This window comes from Astyanax mexicanus, chromosome 3 (assembly GCF_023375975.1).
Source record: "Astyanax mexicanus isolate ESR-SI-001 chromosome 3, AstMex3_surface, whole genome shotgun sequence".
Classification (NCBI taxonomy): domain Eukaryota; kingdom Metazoa; phylum Chordata; class Actinopteri; order Characiformes; family Acestrorhamphidae; genus Astyanax; species Astyanax mexicanus.
Window position 1 is genome coordinate 48317501 of NC_064410.1, and position 24727 is coordinate 48342227.

The window sequence follows — 24727 nt, forward strand, 5'->3', positions numbered from 1 at the left end:
CCCCCAACACTCAGTTGCCTGGCAACAATGCACTCAATGCATCTCATCCTCTTATCTTTGACTCGGCTGACAGGGCTGTGGTCCTGACTGTGCATTTGAAATGGGGAACTTCTCCTTTCTTGCATCAATGCAAGGTAAAGCCTGTGACTGTTTTAAATGACTTTTTTATTGATTTACTTTTTTTTTCTAATTTTATTTATTTTATTTATTTTATTTATTTTTGGTTTATTTATTATTACATATTATTTTATATGTGTCAATTTTTTTTATGGTATTTTAAAATTGTCCGTTTTACATATATATTTTTATTAAATGTCGATTTAAAATTAGTACTTATTTTATTTTTTTATTAATATTTTTTTTTTTTTACTATTTTATTTCTTATTATTTCTAAATTATTATTAAATGTGTTCAATCTCTTTGATGTTATAAAGGCTCGACAGCATTGTAAATGAGGGTCACCCTCAATGTTTTTCCCGATTGAAAATAAAGGTTGATGTGAGGTGTTATCTGGTGAGAGAGGTTGAACAGTGGCCAGACCCACTGTGGACATTGCAGTGCAGTGCAATGCACTGTGGTATAATAATTGTGACCGGTCACATCTGACTAGAATTGTCCATGCAAACAGACAAGGCTCAGAAATCACATCAACATTCAGTGCAGGAGCCCCCACGTGCATAGACCACAGGCCGGTACAGTGTTCTAAAGCTTCAGTGGAACATGTACATTTCAAATGTAATGAGAGTGATACTGGCTCCTGTTCATCCAATTCTTTTTTTTTCCTTTTAAAATACATTTTCCTATTTAAACATCTTTACAAAAACAGTTTGAACCTTTCTACATTATTTACCTGTGTATTTTATTCTTGTTGAACTGGTCCACAAAGACCTTTTCTCTAAAGCTGACCAATCAGAAATCAATCCCCTTGTGACCTTAAATAGGAGTGAGCTTAAACAAGAAGCCTTATAATTCTTGACTGTTTAGGACAAAATTGAATCTTTTAACTTTTTTTTTTGGTTTTGATGCACATTCATGCCTGCTTTCCTTCTCTCTGTCTAGTTCACTGCATTAGTCAGAGTATCTCAAGTATAATAATAATAATCCATGTTGGGTGGATTCATGTGAGCTTGTTTATGCACAGCTGCAAAATTCCCTCAGGTCATGAATCACCTCTGAATGCAGTCGCTGTGCACAGTTCGGCCTTAATTCGATTTACTTCAGCCACTCAGACTCAGGATGTACAGTAATCTTGTGCATAAATATTAAAAAACCTGTGAGATCATTTTCATTCACTCTCCTTTGTTTTTATAAAATCTCAATTGACCAAGCCGACAAAATGAGATATGGAGCGCGCCCGCAGTGATGCACGTCATCCGAACAAGAATAATAACGTGTTTTACCTCAGCAGATTTGGTCGTTAATATCTGGGGCAGTTATTTTATTGCAGTTATTTGTATTTTTTATAGTTTTGTTTTCTGTTTTTTTCCCCCAATCAGATTGATTTGCGCTTCTTAACGTACGTCATTTTAGAGTTGTATATTTCTTTTATCAATGTCCTCTGTGTGTATTTGTCTCAGCTTCTCAGAACAGAGCGAGGGAAATGTTTGGCAGTGGAGAGTGAGAAACTGGGAAATCTCTGCTGATGTGTCTAATTTATAGAGACCAGGCAAACTCCAGAAATGCACTACTGGATCAGGTTGGACTCAAAAGGCGTGGAGCGAACCCCGCTACATTAATTGTGAAGTGCTGTGAGTGTTAGCTTTTCCACAGCAGGGGGACATGTTGCTATGGGCCTGTTCTTTCCTCGAAAACTAGTTCCAGCCTCTGACCGGCTGTAATTCACCCAGCCCCGGCCTTGCAGTGCAGGCAGACTTTCTGTACACACTTCCTCGCTTCAGAGATTGGCTGGAAGTCTTGCATACCGTTTCCAGTGATGCTGATGAATGGCAAATGTGTGGCCTCCTAGGCCACGGACTGGCCCGGCCAAATGGGAGTATGGCTGACTTTTCCTTAAAATTCAAATGTCGCTGAGATCTAATGTGGACCGAACTGTATTTTACCTTGAACACACACTCCTTTTTTGACTTGAAATACAGTTTCTCATTTGAACGGCTGACCCCGATTGGAACTTCTTGCGGTCTCTGTGGTATTAATTCTGATTATCATGCTCCAAGGAATGTGTTGGGACCCTGTGTGGATTTGATAGATTGAATGCATGGTAAATGCTCATCCAGGTCCACAGTAAACTCCTTTCTTTATCTCTGGTGTATTCATGCTCCCTCACTGTCAGATTTACTGATGTTCAAATGTCAGTGGCAAGATTTAGAGCAGCTCATAAATCTTGAAAAGGCAGGAGGCTTCTGTCTGTGGTTGTTTGCAGACCAGTAGCTCAGAAATGGTGTTGTGTTCAAGACTAGGGTTGCACTAAACAGAGAAGATTATATATTTTTCCAAATGCTGTACACTTTTACTGCAAGTTTTCATTAATTTAAAGTAAGCACATACCTTTAATGTACTGACAATGTGTTGATTTCAAGTGGTAAATTGGACCTAATTTCCTGTAACTTCCATAGATATATCCCATATTTCAGCACAGTGTCTAAAAATGGACATTTTTGAGCAACCTCTGACACTATATATCAGGTTTGCCTGTTCTTTTAGATTTTTTGTTACTGAATATTTGGTTCATCAAGAGTAAATTCACATTGTGTGCGGTTTATTTTGTAGGCACTTTAAATCCAAGTTTGTTAACCATTTTGATTAGCTATAAAGTTTTCACTTCACTTTCCCATTGAACCGACGATGTCTGTTGCCTGTCAACACCACAGTTCTTCTAAAAAAGACCTGACAGACAAATTATAACCTTTCACTTTTTGCAGTTTTCTTCATGCATCAAGCAGCATCTCGGAATAATTGCCTCTATTTTTGAGACACCTCTTTTTTTTTTTTTTTAGTTAGTGCTGTCACTGACTGATCTGCTGACTAGCATATATGTTTCTATACCCTCGTTTATAGGCTTGTCTGTGAGGAGAGTTAGATAAAGAAGAAAAGTCTACTGGAAGGTTGGAACTGACTCTAGTTGATCTGAACTGACTTCTTATGCTCTTATCTTTCTCCCACCAGCACATCACTCCAGACAGCTACATCCCCTGCCTGACGGACCTCTGCAAGGCTCTGTGGGAGGTAATGCTCAGCTACTACCGGACCATGCAGTGGCACGAGGAGCATGACAAAGAGGAGGCGGCTGTCCCTGATGCAGGTAAGTTTGTTATGGAACCCCGCTGTGGCTTTGGCGGTTCACAAGTAGACAGATGAGAAATCTACCCTTATCTCAAGTGGGGATTTGCATCTTATTCAGGTTTAATTCACAAGAATTAAGAGGTGGAGAAAAAAGGCAGAGGAAGGAAACTTTTTAGTTTATAACACTGCTGTTAAATGGGCCCAAGAATAGAAATTTTTGCTTTTTGCCAAGGTCAATGAGAGTTTAGTTCCCAAAGCTGGCATTCTACAAACCTCAAAAACTCTTATCTGTTCGCTGACAAAAAAGGCCAAATCAGTTACATAACAGTACAGACTGCTTTTATATGCTTGTGCACAAATATAAGAAAAACAGTCACATGTGATATGTCTTAAAACCATAACAACTGTTAAGGCTTTAAATGTGTATCCACATATTTGCGCTTTAGGCTTCGTTAGAACCTGTATGCATCCTTACAACTAGCACCAATATATCATACTGTTCCAGAAACCATATTCACAATCAAACTTATTGAAGATTAGTTCAGTCTGCAAATTGCACAGTTCTGACTGGTTGGGTATAGACTTCCATCACTTCTTAACTACATTAACTTCATAGTCCCAGAGCACAACATTAAAGAAGCAAACTTTAGACAGCAATATATATATTTTTTTTTTTACAGTTCAGCTACTTTTGTTTGAGTTTTGTGTGCTCTAAAGCTGACTTCTTCATAAGCACTATTTTCTATGAATCTTACTCAAATATATCATAAATGCAAATATATAACTTTTTCCATGACATTTAACACCACCTAGTTTTGTCGTTCTTCCAATTTCTAATAATAACATTGTGATTTGTGAGCATTCATGTACTGTCACTCTTTTTAACCCGGTTGTTTGGTTTAGAAACTGCTAAATGTCATGGAGAAAGTTCAACAGTATGATTATTTTCTCTGAAGCAGTATGAGATATGATTATTGTTTTCATACAAGCCCAGTGCATGAAAGATGGCCACTGGAGGAGTACATGTGCTTTTCTGTTTATGTTAAAGCACCAGACTTCAGATCTTTACTAAAATATGAACTGATGTTTGTCAGCTTTTTGCTTGTTGAAGAAGTAACACACACGTACAGGAACTGAGCATTTGCAAACAATAGCTGAGCAAAAGTCCTAATAGAAGATTAGCAGGAGTGTGGCAGGAGTGGTGGACAGTCCTAGCTGTAGTGCTTGGGAGTAGTTGGAAGTTAGGTTCCTTCATTTCAGGGGTGATTGCAGGTTCAGTTGGCACTTAAACCAATGACTTTTCAGTCTCAAGGCCTCAGGTCTATCCTTCAGACCATGGTTGCCTTCAGCTTCATGGCTGCCCCACCTAACCATTCGATTTGGGGTTAGGTGCCCTTCTCAAGGGCACTTCAATTGCATCCTGATGGTTCAGGGAATCAAACTGGCAAACTACCAACCTAATGGTCCAATTGTGGGATATAGGTACCTAGCTCATAGGCACTTCAGCTGCTTCTTGTCAATTCAAGGAATTCAACTGCGACCTCCTTACCTGATGGTCCAGTTGTGGGTTAGGTGCCTTGCTCAGTCAGTCACTTCAGCTGCTTCCTGTCCATTCAGTAGATTGAACTGGCAGCCACTTGGTTAAAGGGCTCCCTAAATGCTGCTTTACCTAATGAACTAGTTTAGGGTAAGGTGCCATTCTCAGTGGTACCACAGTCAGGTCCTGTCAGTCAATGGAATCAAACAGTCAACCTCCCAATCTAACAATCAGTTGTGAGTTAGATCTCTTGCTCAAATGCTCTTTAGCTGCATCCTGCCAGTTCAGGAGATCAAACTGACAATCTTCTTTCATAAGGCTGCTTCTCTAACTCAGACCTCTAGACTCAGGTCTAACCCTCACCACTTAAATTGTCTGAGCAGTTGGACTCTGTGCCATTTTACAGTGGATATGGACACCATGTCTCTTGCTTATTTTCTTCTCTTGCTTATTTGCTGACTCACTTCTGCTGACACAGCTGCTCTCGTCCTTTAAGTGTTCTTCTAAAGCCTCCACACAGTGACCAACGTTCCAGCCACTGGCTCCTTTGTTATTAAGTCTAAATCAAAGTAACAGATGGAGATGGAGTTTCATTAAGATGCCCGCCACCCTTGCAGTGGATGGATTTATCGGCCTTGCATTTGCTCTTTACTGCAGGAGTCGTTGCTCCTTTTCTAAAGGAAGTGGCTTTCCTGATGCCCTGTGTTTGGATGACAGGGGGCAGCGAGTTCAGGTGGGTAATTGAGGGGATGTTGGTGCTCGTTTTCTTCGAGAGCAGTGTGCTTTGCGGCGTTTACCTCAGTGGTTCCCATGGGATTCGATCTTTGAGGTCATTGAACAGGCCTGGAATAGATTGCTGCTTGTTGCTGGTTGAGTTTGACATTGGAAATTCATTAAATCACTCCAAAATACCATTTCAACCACTCAATTGAATGATGTTCTATGTGTGTTAGAAGGGGGGGGTTAAGGGGGTATTTTACTCAAATACAGTTGACTTTGCCCACCTCATCAGCCCACCTACTGGTCTTTGCCCCTATCACTTCTTCTGCCTTTGCTTTTTAATGTGTACCTGCAAAGCAGTTAGAGCATGAATGCTTTACTTTAAGACAATTATAGTTCTCGACCATATATTATGTGCTTTTAATGGTGTCTCTCTTAGGTCTGGCACATAGTGTGTCTTTAAGTGAAATACAAATAAGGATGCACAGTGATTGCCAGTTGATATTGAAACTGTTTATTTTTTTTTTTACATTTTTCTAAATAGTCTTTTATTGGGTGCATGTGGTGCTTTATTGGCAGTAATAAAAAACAGTGTATAGTTTTCACACAGCAAATTAAAAAGGGCCCCAATCTAGGTTTTCTCTCTAAAACTGAAGTGTATTTTAGGCTGTTCACACAATCTAATGGGACCACTATCTGATTTTTTAACTGTTTTTGCTGTGTGAACGATGCAGTGCTTCACATGAAGTTTTGGTTTCATCCTTGCCACAGGAGTAGTTCCAATGGCTGACTGCTGGACATGTTTAAACTTCTCAATATACACCACCTCTCTAGGTCGGGTTATCCGCTCACATGGTTTTTCCTACCACTGCTTTGCTGACGACACTCAGCTATACCTGTCGTTCTCACCCGATGATCACTCAATCTCTCAATCGCTCCTCCAATGAACGTCGCCTCGCTTTGCCAAACACTCACACAAAGCAATCCAGACTGTTCTCATACACAATGGTGGAACAAACTACCTTCCACTACCAGATCAGGAGAATCTCTCGCTATCTTTAAGAAACTCCTGAAGACAGAGCTCTTCAAAGAGCACTTACTCTCCTAACACCTCTAACAAACTAACTAATTCTAACCTCATCTCCTTCTTCCTCTTCTCTACTCCTCTATCCCATTATTTCCCTCTGACCTCCTTAAGGCCCTATCTATAGATGTTTTATTTTTAACTTCTATTATTTTTGTACTTAACCTCTTCTATTATTTGCACTTCAATATTGTAAGTCGCTTTGGACAAAAGCGTCTGCCAAATGTAATGTAATGTAATGTAATGTAAACTTAATTTTTAACCCTTTCATTTTACTGTAACACTGCAGCTGTGTCCTGTGAACACATTCTTCCTTTTCGTTATCAAAACTGTGAATTGGCGACTCAATCCTTCTAATGTTTTTTCAAGAGAAATATCATCATTATTTGCTATCCCTCCTAACTAAAACCCTCCCTCACTGCTGTTGTTCTTTTCCTATGTCCATTTTACCTTCTCCACGCACCCCTTTTTTATCCTTGATTTTTGAGCCTTACTGTCTTCTCATAAAACTATTATACCTCTCTCTCAGCCTGCCCTGTAAAGCTCTCACAGTGTGCATTTTGCTTCAGTTACTGAATGCTAGGCATCTTAATGATTATTTGTCCTTTTCAAACAAAGAAATATTTTGTTGTTAAGATAATTGGATGCAAATTGTTTGCATTTAGTGGCTTCCTTAAGTCTGGAACCCTGGGATATTACTAAATGTTGGTACCCTTACTGTAGAATCAGTTGGTGTTTGGGTGATTCTGTTTTTGGTTTTGTTTTCAGTAAAACCTGATATACACTTCAGGATTTTGAAAATCCAGACAAATGTGAAAATTGGAGCATTTTAGAGAGCTTTCCACTGCATAAAACCTGCACTACTCGACTCGGTTTTTACTATAGCATACTGAATTGGCTCATAAGTCTCCATTTCTCTGTAACATATCCAGATATGATTTTTACAATCATATTCTCCAACCCTAAATCAAGGGTTCAAGTTCCAGATGTCTGCACCATGCTGCTGAAAGTAATGTTTCTTGCTGGTCATTCAGTGCTCTGCAAAATTTGCACAATATTTTAGTCCATAAACGAAACATAGAAGAACATGTACAAAAAACAGAAACATGTCAGCATGTGTGGTTAATGCAGGTGTTAAAAGGAATTTCAGTCTTTACATCTTAAATTCCATCTGTTTTCTGCATTGCGTAAGCATCCTACACTTTCCACTGCATAAAAAAGTTCTCTTGAACCACCAAATGCAGTTTCAGCACTTAGGTTCAGTTCTTTTATTTAATGTCCGTAATTTGTCATAAAAGGGTAAAACTCCACAGTCTAAATGAATTATTTTAAAGTTCTGTCAAGATCCGCGATTCTCAAAAAAAAAAGCTTGAATAAAAAATATCATGTAGCATTTTTCTCTATGCATTCTTATTGTTCATCTTTCTTATTTTAAATGTGTCAGCAAGTGCTGAAAGGAGTGGCATGTTTGCAAAGTTCTGTTTTGTTGCTATGATTTCACCTTCACCTTAAGCCTCATGCATGCTTGTTTTGGTTAGAATGTCAAGGACCCGTATTGCCTTCAGCCAAGAAGACAAGATCGTTTTTCTTCTGACTGTCCACAATTTGTGCCAGGGTTTGGTTTTATCTGCCTTTTTTCTTTGATTATACTTGGCCAACTGCTCTCCCTCACCCACTGCCCTGTGTTCCTTCAGAGCAGTGATTTACAGGCTGGCTAATCCCTTGGCCAGTAGTCCTTGGCCGTGCTTCGCCCGGAGAGCACTTTTCTTTCTGTCATCTGTGAAACGAGCAAGTGTGCGGCCTCAGACCTCAGATCTATCTGGAGGCTGATGGATTGAACTTGTCGGGTTAATGTGGTGGTCATTAATGTCGCCACTTAACAAAGTTGTTTCAGTAATGAAGCCGAATATTTCCCCGGCCATCCTGCTAAATTACATTCACACCTGATCGTTGGTGATGAGATGAGCCTTAATGTTTTGCTGAGATGATTAATGACCACAGATGGAGGGGCAGGGATGTGATTGGCTGTGGCTTTGCTATGGCTTGCTTTAACCTCCTCACTCCTCATTGATGTCCTGAACAAATGGGAGAAGGTACCAAAGGGAAGGTACAAGGTGCAGCTTCGGTCTTCAGCTTCATTTTGGCACTGATTCAAGCTTTTTAGGAGCAGTGTAAAGGTTAATAGGTTAATCCAAAAAGTTCTGGCTATAAATATGTACTGCTTTTTCATTTTTTTTCTTAAACTCAGGAACTATTGGCTGGGCTTCCCGTCATGTCAGTGTTCATAGCATGGAATGTACTATACAGTCTCATAACATTAAATTTCATAACGCCTGTTGCCCTGCTCCTTTGGAGAAAGTTGAGTTCTGAAACTGGGCATGCTTGGGCACTCGCCTGTGTGAAACGTTGAATAATGCCTGAGTCCCATGTCAAATTGACAATTACACCTCTCGTTGCCTGCCGTTGCCTGCAGAATTCATCTCTGTCATTGTTAAGTCTGCTTTGCTCGCCTCCTCTCATTTGGCAGTGCTGTCAACAGGTAAATTGCCTTCGCTGGCCTGTGACATGCTTTGCTGTTTAATTTAGCACGGCACATAATCACCAACAACTGTGCATCAGAAAATACCTCTGGTCAAAAGCGATATCCATTAAATACGACTTAACACCAAATCTTTCTTTTTTTCCGGGACTAGCTTTGATTGATGGTGTCTGTTACCTTCTTCTGTGCTTTTTGTGAAAGCCCAGCTGGTTGCCTGTTTGTTCTGAAAGTTTTCAGAGAAAGGGAGGACACGTGGGAGATGACTGATGGTCTGTGAGACTTGTCGCAACTTCATAAGGAAGTCGTGCTTCAGTGCCTTGGCTTCCTCAAGTGGAGCAGTCGCCCTTCAGCCCGTCCTTGACAAAGAAGCTCTGAAACAAATGCAAACCTCTCCACTCTTTTCACAAGAGCTTTGAACACAGCGCCCAGCACAGATAATAATAATAAGTCATTATTTGTCACCTGCACCGGATCATGAAACCGTGGTCAAGGGGAATTTATGGGCTTCTGTAGTTCAGTTAATTGCTGTTATTTGTGACAAAGTGCGAATTTACACTGAAGCTGCTGTTCACTCATCCTCATGGGAGACCACTGTGACTTTTCAAATGTTAATGCAGCAGGAAGGTGGGTGGGCTGGAAAGCAAATAAACCACTCAGAGAGGCATTCAACCAGCTGAAGTCTACTGTAAATTCTCTGTTAAATTATATGGTTAAGCTGTGGGGAAAGTTGTTTGACCGTATCAACTGCTTGACTATAGAGATACACAGTGAATAGTGTATAGTGAAAACTAACATGCTTCCTCCTATACATGTGAAGCCAGACACCGCCTCTTTTTTTAACTGCTGCTGATGCAGCATTGCTGAGTAGCATCCCAGCACACTTGGAGGAAAGCGCAGCGACTCTGTTCCGATACATCAGCTCACAGACACCTCGTGTTGCGGACATCAACCATTGGAGTGATGAGGGGAAAGAGCGCCATCTACCCACCCAGAGAGACCGAGACCAAGGCCGGCAGCTGATGGCAAGCTACATGAACAGGATTCGAACCGGCAATCTCCCATTCATAGTGGCAGCGCTTAACCCACTGGGCCACTCAGAGCCCTGAAACATGTTCTGACTATAAAACCACTGTAGCAATCTGGCAACAATGCTGTCAGAGTACTGACATATGCAGTGCCATTGGGGAGCCAAAAAACTGCATGCTTATGTTTTTATTTTACATTCTACTGACAAATAATATGAAATTCAACCTCGTTCATCATACTAAATACCAGTTCACTGAGTTCATTACAATTCATAAAATTTGGAAGCTGTGACTGCATCTTTATTTATTCTTTATACAAATTAGAAGAATCTCTGCCTTTGCTATTTAATGTAGGTCCCAGACTTATATTATGAGGTATGATGAGGTATGACATAATCGTAGTATTCAACACTTCATTCTGCTAATCAGTAGACTGTAATTGCAATAAAAATGTATCCTGAGCTTTGCACTATCCGCTAATATGATCATGAATTTTACATGCTAGAGAATAATTAGCTAATAAGCTCTATGAATGTAAAAGAACAGCCGGTATGAAGGTACTGGCTTGTAGGTAATGATATATTTGTTAGGACTGTAGATATTTTCCTCAGGTTTCTTTGAATTTTCATGCCGATGTCCAAGGGTATTCTATCAAGAGCATTTTGATAAGGGTATGAGGATTCTCCTGGGTCACTGACTAAAAAGATGAGGAGAGCTGAAGAATAATCAGCCGTGTGGTTAGCTGATGAGTCATAGAAGGCACAGAGAGCAGAGCGGCTTCTCCCCAAAGATTCACACCTGAGATCTGACCAGTTTTACAAATATTTAACCTTAAAACTTAAGTCACAGCACCGACCTCAGATCAACCGAAACGTGTAGGCTCTTCTCTCAGGGGATAAACTCACAATTGAGGCTAGGATTGATTTTGTGTAGCTGTAGATGAAAGAGACCAGTGCCTATTGAAATATGAGATATAATTTGCAGTAGGTCATAGCAGAATGACAGCATGACAGTTCATCTGTAAACCGAGCAGACCTTTCTTCCTGTATGAAACGAGTGATTTGATTAAATTAAATGCCAGTTTGTTCATGAGCAGGTTGCTGTAGTCTGAGAAGGATCATCATCTGAGTTCATCTCTTAATGGAGCGGTGCATCCAACTGCTAGACAAAGCTCCCCTCGTCTTTACAAAGCAGCAGTTTGACCCTCTGTTGTCCTATCAGTCGCTCACAGAGTAACACAAACACACACACATACTCAAATACACCAAATACAACCCAAATTTAGGCTTTAGCCAAATTAGAGCTTGCCCACTACATCATAAAAAGTTGTTCTAAAGTAAAGAACCATTCATATACAGCTGAAAAACATCAGCCACTGTTTTAGAAGACTAAATGTATCCTTCATGGCTCTTAGTTAACCCACAATTCTCTAATACAATGTGTAGAGAAAAAAGCAAAGCAGCCACAAAAATGGAACACAAAAATGTATAAAAAATCAGCTTTTAAAATAAAGTGTTCTATAATTTATTAATTAGAACAAAGCACAAGAAATCTCTTACTCACTACATAACATTCACAAGTGATGTCACAAATCACACTCGCTGAGCTATTCCATATATGATCCCAATATGCTACTGAAAAGAAAGGCCTCGTAGAACACTTCTACAAAGAAAATATTTTGCCCAAACTGTGTTCTAGCTTTTGGAAAGCTTCTGCATTTGCCATTTAATGTTTTAAAAATATACCATATACACAAATGCCTGCTCATGTAGTTTATTTCTTTATTAAGATATCTGAATTTTGTGATTGGAACACTGGGTTACTGATCACAGGTGGGGTTGTGCCAAATATTTTGCAACCAAATATATTTATCCAAAAATGGCAACAAAAAAAAAAAAAACACCCACCTCTGATCACATTTGGTATCAGTTTATTGTTATACAGTTTGTTACCCTTTCACAAACTGCCATTTAATCAGCTGTAAAATACAAGCTGTACAAGGCTAGGATAGTAACATTAGCTGAGATAACTTAGCCATAGCATATGTTTTTTTTTGTTTTAACCAAAGGTCTGGCTCTTACTCTGCATACATTTCACCCACATGTGACTTTAGTAGCACTACTGTTGTAAATCTATGTCTAAAATTGAGGCTTCTAAGGCAAATGTGTGATAGTATAGCACAGCAGAAGTACATGTATCATTAAAAAGGAACTACTTAGGTACATTTCTGTCTAAAATAGCACTGCTGAAGTAGCAAGGATTTAGGCTATGCAATTAATTCAGTTGTGAAAAAGTGGCAAATATAATGAAAACCTGTGAAAAATGTGTTTGATATTTAGCCTTTGGGTAAATGTTTAATTTTGTTTGGGTTTGGTTTCGGAGCATCTCTAATCACAGGGTTGTGAATATAATTTCCAGGTCTACTAAGCTGCCACTATTGGGCCCAGAGGCACTTAACCCTCTCTGCTCTAGGGGCACCACAGCATGGCTGACCCTGTGCTCACTCATCTTCATGAGAGACCACTGTGACTTAAAATGTTAATGCAGCAGAAAACCTGGTGGGCTTTATGCAAATAGTTTATAGCAAAACAGTTCAGCGAGCTGTAGCATAGTGTAAGCTTTCCGTTGAATGAGATGGTTAAGTACTGGGGAATGTTTTTTGACCTGTCAAAGTGCCTTATCTACAACATAGACACTGAACCTGCTGATGCAAAATATCTGAAGGTGCGCTGTTGTATCTGAGTCTTCTAAGCTGTGTGGTGAACCTGCTCTATATCAGATTTGTTGTTTCAGCACTTTCCATAGATGCTCAATTGGATTGGGATCTGGATCATTTCGAGGTCAGGGCAACATCTTGACCTCTTTTTTGATGTTCCTCAAGTCATTTCTGAACACTTTTTGCAGTGTAGATATTTATGCATTGACCTGCTGATGCCTTCAGGTAATCCCATGACATTGCTGACCCTGCTCTCTGACCCCAGCTTATTAAAGTTGAGATATGCAAAAAATAAAAGTATATACCTGTACATAAATATACATACATAATGAAGTGACCTTTTTCTTATTTTTGTTCTTTAATAGAGGATGTTCACTGGATGGCCATAGAAAAATGGCAGATCAAAACCTTATGAAACCTTGTGAAAACCAGAAATTGCATCCTACACTATAGGGTCACTTGTTTATTTCCCAATTCAGTGTTAACAACTAATAGTTTCCTTCATTTTATTACCTTTTTTCCATTCATCTGTCCATGCTGGCTTTTTTCATCCATCTATCCTGGCTTTTTACCATCTGTTCATTCATTTATTCATCCATCCATCCATCCATCCATGCTGTTTCCATCCTTCCCTTTATCCATCCATCCATACATCCATCTGATGTAAATTTAAATTTTTATACATTTTATAATTCTCAACTCACAACTCTCAACAAAGATCCTTCCACATACCTTACCCACGGGTCTTAGGTCATAAGGAAATCACAGGATGCACAAGTCTCTAGTGACGAAATCTTAGGTCAAGAAGTGACAAGTGGTACTGATCCATCCATACTTTATCCTTCCTTCCCTCCATCCATCCATCCATCCATCCATGCTTTTTCCATCCTTCCCTTTATCCATCCATCCATCCATCCATCTATCCACCCATACTTTATCCTTCTTTCCCTCCATAAATCATCCATGCTTTTTCTGTCCTTCCCTCCATCCATCCATCCATCCATGCTTTTTCCATCCTTCCCTTTATCCTTCCATCTATCCACCCATACTTTATCCTTCTTTCCCTCCATAAATCATCCATGCTTTTTCTGTCATTCCCTCTATCCATTCATCCTTTCCTCCATCCATCATCAATCCATTCATGCTTTTTCCTTCCATCCATCTATCCTTTTTCCTTTCTTCTTTCTTCTTTTTCCACCCATCCGCCTATACATGTATCTGTGCGTCCGTCCATTCATCTATCCATCCATACTTTTTCCTTCCTTTTCTCCATTGATCCATTTTTGCTTTTTCCTTTCTTTTCTCCATCCGTCCATTTTCGCTGTTTCCTTCCTTTTCTCCATCCATCCATTTTTGCTTTATCCTTGCTTTTCTCCATCCATCCATTTTTGCTTTTTCCTTGCTTTTCTTCTTCCATCCATGCTTTTTTCATTCCTTTTCTCCATCCATTCATGTTTTTTTCTTTCTTGTCTCCATCCACTACTTTACTGTCACTTTTCCATGCTGTTTCTCTGTTACACTGTTTGTTGTTAGCATCTCAGTACTGTAACAAGTTCAATACAAAACTAAGAATGAAATACTCTGTGTTCACTATTTATATCCCTGAAGAGTTCAGTGTGAGGTCATGGCTGTGACCAGTGCACTTCCCTCGGCTCTGCAGTGTGAAGCACACAGTTATTAGTAACGTCAGCCCTGAGCAGAGCTCGTTCAGGGTCGAGTAGAATTTGTTGAGGATAATTGCCATTGATGTTTTTCTTGAACTTCTGATTTGGTGGAGTATTCAGTGTATGTCCTGTTTAAAATCATGACTATGTTCTGTGGGCATATTCTCAGTCTGTGCCACTGCTCTCACTCGTGTTTGAAGTGGGTGTGTTTGCTGAACTCCAGTTGTGTGTATTTACAATATCTCATCAGAGATATCAGCTTTTTTCAGTGCAGAAATGTCCCTCACCAGAAGAGCAGGCCTGGCCAGGCTGTTTGCAGAAGCAATCATGTAGAAAATGTAGTCAGGAAGTCATCCGCGCTGTGCGTGTGTCACTCTGACATGAGTCGTAATGCAGGGAGATGATGTGGAGTGGAACAGAGCTTGCTGTTGATATTTCTGCCTACTGGGGTCATTATTACAATCACTCGAGATTTCTAATGCAAAATTAGACCCCATAGACAAGTGGTCTCCAGCTCTGCTCCTGGGCACGGTTGCACCAGCCATGTGTAAGTTCAAACGTAGACTGAGTTTATATTTTTGCTTTACTAAAGCCCAATGCATTGTACCACATGCACAAGTTGTGTAAGTTGTGTCTAAACCAACAGCAAACTATATGGGACTTATGTGTTGGACGTTAAGCAGGATAACAGAAATAATTTGGCCACAGGTCATACATTCCATTCACAAAGCTGTCCTATTTATTTAAGCTCTTATAATAGATAAAAGTCTGATATTACTGGGCTGTTACTGGCCCTATTAAACAGAAATTGCTATTTTGAGACTTCATTACACATTCCGTCACTGTGAGTAAATGTCAAGACCAGAGACTTAAAAAAAAGATGGACGCCGTGTCGCCATTCCCATTCATTCAGTGAAAATGAAGCCAAAATCTTCCTCCATGTTGGCGATCCTGACACCCGATTCTGCGCAGTAGAGACCAGAGGAGGGAGAAAAACTGTGTTGACAGCCTACTCATTTAAATAAACCCGCCCCTGAGGGCTGCCTCGCGGTCACAGACTGCAGAGCGTGGCGGAGCGGGCTGACGTTCTGCTATTGGTCCCGCCCATAACCAACCCTTTTACAATAACCACACCTTTTTTGAATAGAGCTGAATAACCTTCTAAAAAACGAATTCTGTGGGAATATAAAAATTTGACAATATAAGCAGAGGTTACACTAGCTGTTACATTTAAATAAAGGAGATAGAATTATAGTATATTAGAAAAAAAAAACATGATTGAAAGTTGTCTGTTTTACCATTGAAACCTATGGTAATGGGTGGAGTTACACAGCTTTCTGAAACCGAACAGCAGGGGGAGCCCGACCTGTGTTGGCTTCACTTTTGAGAGACGATGCTCTGTCCAGCTATATACAGTCTATGGTCAAGACAAACACAAATATACCAATATGCACAAATGCACATAATATATGCACATTTCTAGAGTTATTGGAGATGTTTTAAAAAATATTGCAACGTAAACCCATTACTTTTTGTATTAATATCCTTTGTATTTATTTTTAATATGAGTGTTTTTACTACTTTTTTACTACTTTACTACTTTTTACACTTAGTGGTTGGATAAGAAACTTTTTTTATACTTTTATATAAATTATAGTGTTTTCCTTAGAAAATAAACAAATCTGTGCAATGACAACATGTTGACTGACATGTTCTACATTTGTTTTTCTCATGAACAAGCTGCAATGTGTACATTGGCAAAGCTAAAGCTAAGGTAGAGACTTTACCCGCAAACTTAAGAAGGAAAACCCCAGTCCTGGAGGATAACCTTCCCACAGAATCTGGATCCAACCCAAAATGCACCCAACTGATCCAGATGATTGCTGGTTTTAGAAGTCCTTAACTGACTGAAACGGCTGGGTGGGAGATAAAAACCAGCAGGAAGTTAGTTTTCCGGGAGGAGGCTTTGGAGACCACTGCCCTAAACACACAACTGCCGCTGTCCAAGAAAGAATTCAATAACCAGATGAGTCTTGCTCATGCTGTTCTGCGTTCCGTTCCTCGTTCTCCTCCTGATGAACTTATTGTCCGGTTAGACTGACTTCTCGTCCAGCCAAGGATGCAGAAAACTGAAGCTATTTGGCTCTACACACGTTCTGGGTGTATGTGTTTGTGCACATGGGTTTGTGTGTCTGTGTGTGTGTGGTGTGTAAGTTTGTGCTGCCAGGGAGGTGATATTTTTCTTGCCTTTTCCAGCAGTTGGCTGGAGGAGATTTTCCCCTGAGGCTTTGCATAGCTGCGTTCTTCCAGACCTGAAACGATCGAGGAAAAACCCTGCTCTATTGTCTGCAGCCAGCAGCTCTTTGATTGGGCTCCAGTAAGCCGCTGACTGCAGGTCTAATGCTGATGTAGAGACTGTTTGGTCATTTTCAGTGTCGGCACTGTGGGGCACTCATAAACACATATGGTTTCTGCTGTTCAGTTGGAACCTGTGAAAAGTTTTTATATAGTTCTTTAAACCTTGATCCAACAGTAAGCAGCCATGGACTTCCATAAGTCCATGGCTGATGACTGTTGGATCAAGGTTTAAGGAACTATGTAAAAACATTTAAATGCAAATTAATTGGTGCCAAATTAAGACTATTAGCTGACGGCTACCTAAAATCGCTTTCCCATCTTCTAAATTTGTAATGTAATCAAAAAGTGTCAAGTGACTGGAATTTTAAGTTCAGGTTGAGGCCTGAGCACCAAGACAGTTTTTAGTTTTCAGCACTGCAGAGCACTAATAAACACTAGTGGTCGCCAGAGTTCAATATACTTGTTAACTGCGGACACATTGCTAAAGCTTAACCATACATTGATATGTCAAAAACGATGGGATAGCTGTATGTAAATTCAGAATGAACTTCGCAACAGCTGCACCTGTATATGTCATGAACCTGTATATGAGAAAGGTTTGACCAATGTCCAACGTACTCATGGCAAGGTGATATGAACTATGATAAGTTTGAGTGTGGTTCGATAGTGGGTGACAAATGGATGGGACATTCCATTTCCAAAGTTGGGAGGGAATTTACCAACTATCAATCCGCTTTGTGTGTACAGGAAATACATCATAAAATACATTACCACCCACAGTGAACAGCTTAGTGGGTAGCAATAATCATGACGGTGACATAATCCTGTCTAAAATTGTCCATGCAAACAGACAAGCAATTCAAACAGACCAGTGCAAACTTCTTTAGCTTCTATGGCACATGGCAAAGGCATGGGACTTTGTGACATGCCAATATATTAGTGTGTAATACAGTTTTATTTCACAACTTTAATGATTCATTTTATGTTGATACAGAGTTGGAGTTAAAAGACACAGGCAGAGCACTCCAGATATAAACTGGATTCTCAATGGCAGAAATGAATGGGGTTTTCAAATATGAATAAGTGAATCAAGTTATGTATTCAAGTTACTCAAAGGTGTATAAGCACCTTTCAAGATACCCAAGGCCACTGTACAATTAGCACTCAACCAACATGCACACCGGCAGAAAGTATAATCTTTAACACATTCTGTAAATTCTTGTAAATGTTTTGTTCTGTGTATATTTATATTCTGTGCATCACTGAATAATATGAATTACAAGGTTGTTTTAGAGTCATAATACTTATATTGCTACATGCAAGCTAATGTGCATCACTTGGATGTCATTAAGACACAGCTAAATAAAAGCTTCTTATAAAGGTTGTATCACGTCCTGGGTTTTCATGCTTCTTCAAGGATGATCTTGAAACTTTAAGAGGTGAAAATCACTTTGTCTGCTGTTGAGCAAAGTGCACAGTTTGCCCTTTTTATGAACTCACAGACACTTTAAAATCAACACTCTACACAATCCTTAATTTTCAGCACTCCACCAAAATACACCAGTGACAAGTGACAGCTAGAAACAACCTCCAACTGGAAGACTGCATCAGGCATTGACTCAGAACTGAATGCCAATACATATCTGGGCATATGCATGTACACACACACCAGGGCAATTTTGAGCGACCAATTTCTGCTCAATTTAGAGAAACCATTTAACCTGATCTCCATATTTTTGGACTGTGGAAGGTAAACAGTGTCCCCGGGAAAACCCAAACAGACACAGGACGACATATGGTAATAAGGATAAGGACTTGAATGTTGAGAGGTGAACACTAATACCACTCAACTACATGGAAACTCTTTCCAGATAGGGACTTAAACCCAAGACCCAGCGCTGAGAGGGGAAAGCCAATAACACTTGACTACCTAGCAAAGCTTGCTGGAAAAATAATGCAGTCTAGCTAAGATGTTAGTTCAGTATGCAGTAACATAATAAGCTCTTAAACAGTCATGTGATTTAGAGGATCCAGTGACATTTATGAGAATAATGTGCACAGAACAAAATATGTGGGCCTCTGAACATTTATTTATTTACCATAGAATTAAATGGATTTTAGCCCTATCTGGATGGGATTAGTTTATCAGGGGGTCCTGGGGTCCTCTGTGATTTTATTCCCATCCAGAACAACCATGTATGTTTTTTCTCCGACATCTTCTGAGAAAAATAAAGGCTGAATTACCTGCTGTTTTTTGCTTAGCTTTTTTTTGTAATTTTAGTCCCGCCCAGACTGACATCTCTGAGTTTCGTCTCCTCGCGTTTAATAAAATATCTATTTGTCCACTATCACTCATTGTAATTACACTTTGTGCACACGTTTCCACAGAGATCCATGTAAACACAATAGAAAGTGGAAATGGAGGGGCTCCTAAATGCAATGTCATGTGACCAAAAAAGCCAAAAAACTCACTGATCCCCCTGTTTTTTTATTGCTGTCCAGATGCAAGAGTTTTATTTAGTAGAAGTGTGAAAAATGTTTCACAGACGTCCCCTTGAGAAACTAATCCCGTCCGGATAGAGCTTTAGATAGATAAATGTTAGACAAATCAATGTTTAGCATATATGAGAAAAAAAGAGTACTACAGAATGGCACATGACCCCAGTGGTTTATATTTGACGCCCCATTTCTTCTACCCCATTTCTTCTTGTGTACTTTGGTTAAGAGTTGTTCTTATTTCCTTGATGAATATTTGATATTCAACATCATATTGGAGCCGCTGTGGATACACCTTGAGAAATAAGCTGATATAAGAGCTGTTGAATGTAATAGTTTTGGGCATTTAAAAAAAATATATATAATATTTTTTTTTCTCCTAAGGGATGAAGTCTGCTTTTGCTTCACTTAACCCGGCTTTTGTGTTTGTCTCCAGTCTTTGTAATGAGGTCACGCAGAGTCCAGCTGTGCTAAGATTAGAAAATGCAGTTCATTTTATTTATAATAACTCCCCTACACACTCACCTTCTCATAATCCTTTTATTAGAATTATATCAGCTTTCCTCCCCTCAGCAAAATGAAGCAGATGCTTTTGTACTCTGTTATAATCTCATGTGCTTGGTCTCAGGGTGCAGCATGTAAATCCTGCTCCCACCATCCTCATTTTTTAATGTGAACATGCTGTAGCGATGTAGACAGGAACAGTTTCTTGGATGTAGAACTGGGCTTGGCACATGTGGGGGGAAGCTCTGTCTCTACCCAATTTGTTTTCTTCTATGTGGTTTGGATGTGTTTTTCCACCTCTGTTGCTCACTGATGAAATTGCCCATGAGCAATGGACGAGTTCATAAAACATGTATGCTGTGTCCAAGTAAAAGGGCAGGGAAGGCCTGAAGCTCTGTCAGGCTGTACTTCATGCTGGACTGTCGTGAGGATTTTTATTAGAGCTGAAGCTCTGATGCATGTATGGCACAAGCCTTTATGTAGTATTTAAGAGGCCCAGCCTTATTTCCACAGCATGCTAGTGTAATCATTTCACATGCTTCATTATTTAATAAAGATGAGTCATATTTTTTTGTTAAGCTAATCAAATATTAATGGGTACATTTCTGTATGCAATCATTAACAAAAAAAAATCTGTGCTTGGCATGCAGTTTTTTTCAAGTAGAGATATGTAGTGTGGTCTGATTTGATACTGTTTTTTTGCATATATCCCCCCCCCCCCACACTGCCTTATAAAAAGGCTCCGAGGTGGTACTTTTGGAAAGTGTTCCTCTTGGTGAGAGACTGCCAATTGCTATACATTCAAAGGCATTTTGACAAGATGACAAACATTGAGAGCAGAGCTTATCTTTAGACTCAAAGAAGTTGGACCAGCCATCCATCATCCAGCCATCCTGTTACTGGGTGTCATATTTTGTCAGTACATACACAGCTCTGTAACAAATTAAGAGACAACTTCAGTTTCTGAATCAGTTTATCTGATTTTACTATATATAGGTATATTTTTAAGTAAAATTAACATTGTTGTTTTATTCTATAATCTATGGACAACATTTATCCCAAATTCCAAATAATAATAATTTCAATTAGAGCATTTATTTGCAGGAAATGTCTGAAATAACGAAGAAGATGCAGAGCTTTCACACCTCAACTAATGCAAAGAAAACAAGTTCATATTCATAAAAAGTTTTAAGAAGTTCATAAATCAATATTTGTTGGAATAACCCTGTTTTTTAATCAGAGTTTTCATGCATCTTGGCATGTTCTCCTCCACCAGTCTTACACACTGCTTTTTGGATAACTTTATGCTTGGTGCAAACATTCAAGCAGTTCAGCTTGGTTTGATGGCTTGTGATAATCCATCTTCCTCTTGGTTATATTCCAGAGGTTTTCAATTTGGTAAAATCATTATATATATATATATATATATATATATATATATATATATATATATATATATATATATATATATATATATATATATATATATACAGGTGCTGGTCAACGAATTAGAATAATTTGAAATAGTGCAATCATGAAATTCTTTGAATGCATTTTTTGTGCAGAAAGCAAATCAGGTGTTCACCGCACCTGTCCTACTCGTTAGACTAATCACAGAACTCGTTACCTGGAAAAAAATTTGCTCAGCTGAGCTTTCCAAAAGGCCCATTTAGGCCATTTAACTGTGACACTGTTGTTTTATTGAATTAGAATAATGGAGAAACCGTTTCATTGAATTAGAATAATTTTTATTATAATTACAATCATCACTTTCTCAGTATTTTGTGGCTGCCCCCTTGGCTTGTATGACTGCCTGAAGTCTCCGCGGCATCGATTTGACCAGCTTGTCGCAAGTTTCCGCACTCACAGCTTCCCAGGCAGTGGCGATGTTCTGCTTCAGTTGGTCCAGCGTAGTAGGCTTTCTGTCGCGAATTTTCCGCTTGACGATGGCCCAAAGGTTTTCAATGACATTGAGGTCAGGCGAGTTGGCCGGCCATGCCAAAACTTCAAGCTGTTTTTTAGTGAACCAATCTTTGGTCGACTTTGCCGCATGAGCCGGTGCAAGATCCTGTTGAAATATGAAGTCTTCTTCGCCGAACTGTTCCTCAACAGTCGGAATCAGGAACGTTTCCAGAACATCTTGATATACGGCAGCATTGACAGTCTTCTTGAGGAAGCAGAGTTTCCCTACACCTCGAGCGGACATGCATCCCCAGACCAAAACGCTCTGGGGAAACTTGACGGATCTTTTCACGCACTCGTGGTTGTAGGTTTCGCCACCACGACGCCAGACACGAGGACCTTGGTCACCGAAGGAGATGCAGAAGCGTGATTCGTCACTGAAGACCACTTTCTGCCAGTCTTCAGCAGTCCACTCGCCATGTTCTTTGGCCCACTTCAGCCGTTTCTCCATTTGTTTCTTGTTCAGCAACGGTTTTACTGCAGGAACGAGAGATTTGAAGCCGAGTTCGCGCAGACGACGGTAAGTGGTTGATCTGGAGACGTCAGCGCCGGTCTGCTTGTTCCACAAGTCGGTGAGCTCGGAAGTGGACTTGAACCGGTTGCTGACTGCGATCTTTCTCAGCTGCTTGTTGTCGCGAGCAGAAGTTTTTCGGACGCCGGAACAGTTGGTGCGCTTGCTGCAGTTTTTCTTGAGAGCTTTGCAGACGGAAGACTGGCTGATGCCGAGCTGCTCAGCAATTTTAGTTTGGGTCAAGCCTTGTTGCCGAAGGGCTTGAATTTGAGCCACTATTCCGGTTGAGAGGTCGCGCTGCTTACCCATGATTGATTTTACAACTTAGAAATTCTACTCAACCCTGACTTTATACTGCACAGTGAACACTCTTCACAGAAAACAAAAATTCGAGCATTTATTCTAATTCAATGAAACGGTTTCTCCATTATTCTAATTCAATAAAACAACAGTGTCACAGTTAAATGGCCTAAATGGGCCTTTTGGAAAGCTCAGCTGAGCAAATTTTTTTCCAGGTAACGAGTTCTGTGATTAGTCTAACGAGTAGGACAGGTGCGGTGAACACCTGATTTGCTTTCTGCACAAAAAATGCATTCAAAGAATTTCATGATTGCACTATTTCAAATTATTCTAATTCGTTGACCAGCACCTGTATATATATATATATATATATATATATATATATATATAGATAGAGAGAGCGAGAGAGAGAGAGAGAGAGAGAGAGAGAGAGAGAGAGAGAGAGAGAGAGAGAGAGAGAGAGAGAGAGAGAGAGAGAGAGAGAGAGAGAGAGAGAGAGAGATAGATAGATAGATAGATAGATAGATAGATAGATAGATAGATAGATAGATAGATAGATAGATAGATAGTCATGCATTTAACAAAACATAGCACATGGAAAAAGTCATGGTCATGCTACTCCTATGTCCCATGACATTTGGCATGTCAATGTAGTACCGTATGTTAGTTACTCAGTGGTGTTATATAAAAAGCGAGATCTCAGGCTGTTTTGGGAACAGAGAGTGACAGTCTGCTGGCTTCAGTCTGCATGTTCAGAGGCACCTCATCAGTTTGTAGCGTGACTGTCTTCAAGTAGTTCTCTGGTTTCCTCCCAGCCTGCATTTGATATTGTTTGCCTCATTACATCTACTCAACAGCATATCCAACAAGTGGAACATTTCTACAGGACATTCGCTTTTATCACCACCATAAGCCTTTCTCCATGATGACACAAGCCTTTATTTCATTTCCATTTAGCTCAATCGCGGTGCTTTGTTCTCTGAGGCCTGAGCAGGAAAAGAGTCAGCGTTTTAGTCAGAGCTGCATCTTAATGCAGGCGTAATGAGCTGAATTTATTAACAATGTGCTGGGGTGGTGACTAATCGCGCACTAGACATTCACCTTTATGCACCACACAAACACACATACATTTTATGTGTCCAAATATTTGTGGACACCCATTTCAGTGTATGCGTTCCACTACTCCTTTAAGTTGACCGATTGATTGCACATGTGGAAATGCACACACGTATTGTAAAGTTCCTGTAGAGAAGTACTGTTAATAATAATAATAATAATAATAATAATAGAATATACAGTATAAATGTATATAAAGAAACAGGAGTATGTTGAATGTTATTATTAATGTTATTGTTATTAATTAATGTTAAATTTTACAGCCCTGCACAAAGTGAATATACAATGTAAACATTTTAAAAAGTTTAGAGAACTCAAAATTTAGAAGAAAACTACCAATAGTTGTCTCAACTGAAAATCTGTAGTTCAGATAATTAAAATTTTGAAATTGAAATGTTACATTTTCGAAGAATTCCAAGCAAAAGTTGTGCCATCTTATTTACATATGCATCACTAAAAAACAAAGCATGGCAACTTACTCTTACAGCCTTCAACAATAAGATCAGGCAGTTAACTATTATATAAACATATATATCAGCCTGAGTGTGATGATTACACTCTGATTGTGAGTCAGAGGTGGAAGGACACGCCCAATATGCAAATAGATGTTGCCAGGGGCCAGTGGGAAAGGTGTGCATTTTACTCAAAATAGCTGTATTGCACACAAAACCCAACTGTATAACATTGAAACATCACAGCTCACGCAGTTACAGTTTTTTTTTTTTTTTGTGAAACATTAATGTGATTAAAAATGATTAAATCCAACATCATGTATGAAGAGTAGTTGGCCTGGACTCAACAAGGGTTCAACTACATTTTTTTTAAATTTTGCTCACACAAGTAACATAGTCAGAACAACTTTTAACAAGAAATTTAATAAAGTTGATTGAGGCATCTAGTTTGCTATAGTTGCAATTAATTCAGCTGAGATTAAGGAGAACATTTTTACGTTTTT

The 24727-nt window shown here is 39.4% G+C and overlaps 1 protein-coding gene across 2 annotated transcripts in view; it reads left to right on the forward strand.

Annotated features, from left to right (window-relative positions):
• vps50 (VPS50 EARP/GARPII complex subunit) overlaps positions 1-24727 on the forward strand; it is a 203357-nt gene that overhangs the window by 76573 nt on the left and 102057 nt on the right. For both annotated transcript variants that reach the window (XM_007259800.4, XM_007259801.4), the window contains exon 13: positions 3124-3259. In XM_007259800.4, coding sequence (XP_007259862.3) covers positions 3124-3259 — 136 coding nt within the window. The remainder of the gene's footprint in view (positions 1-3123; positions 3260-24727) is intronic.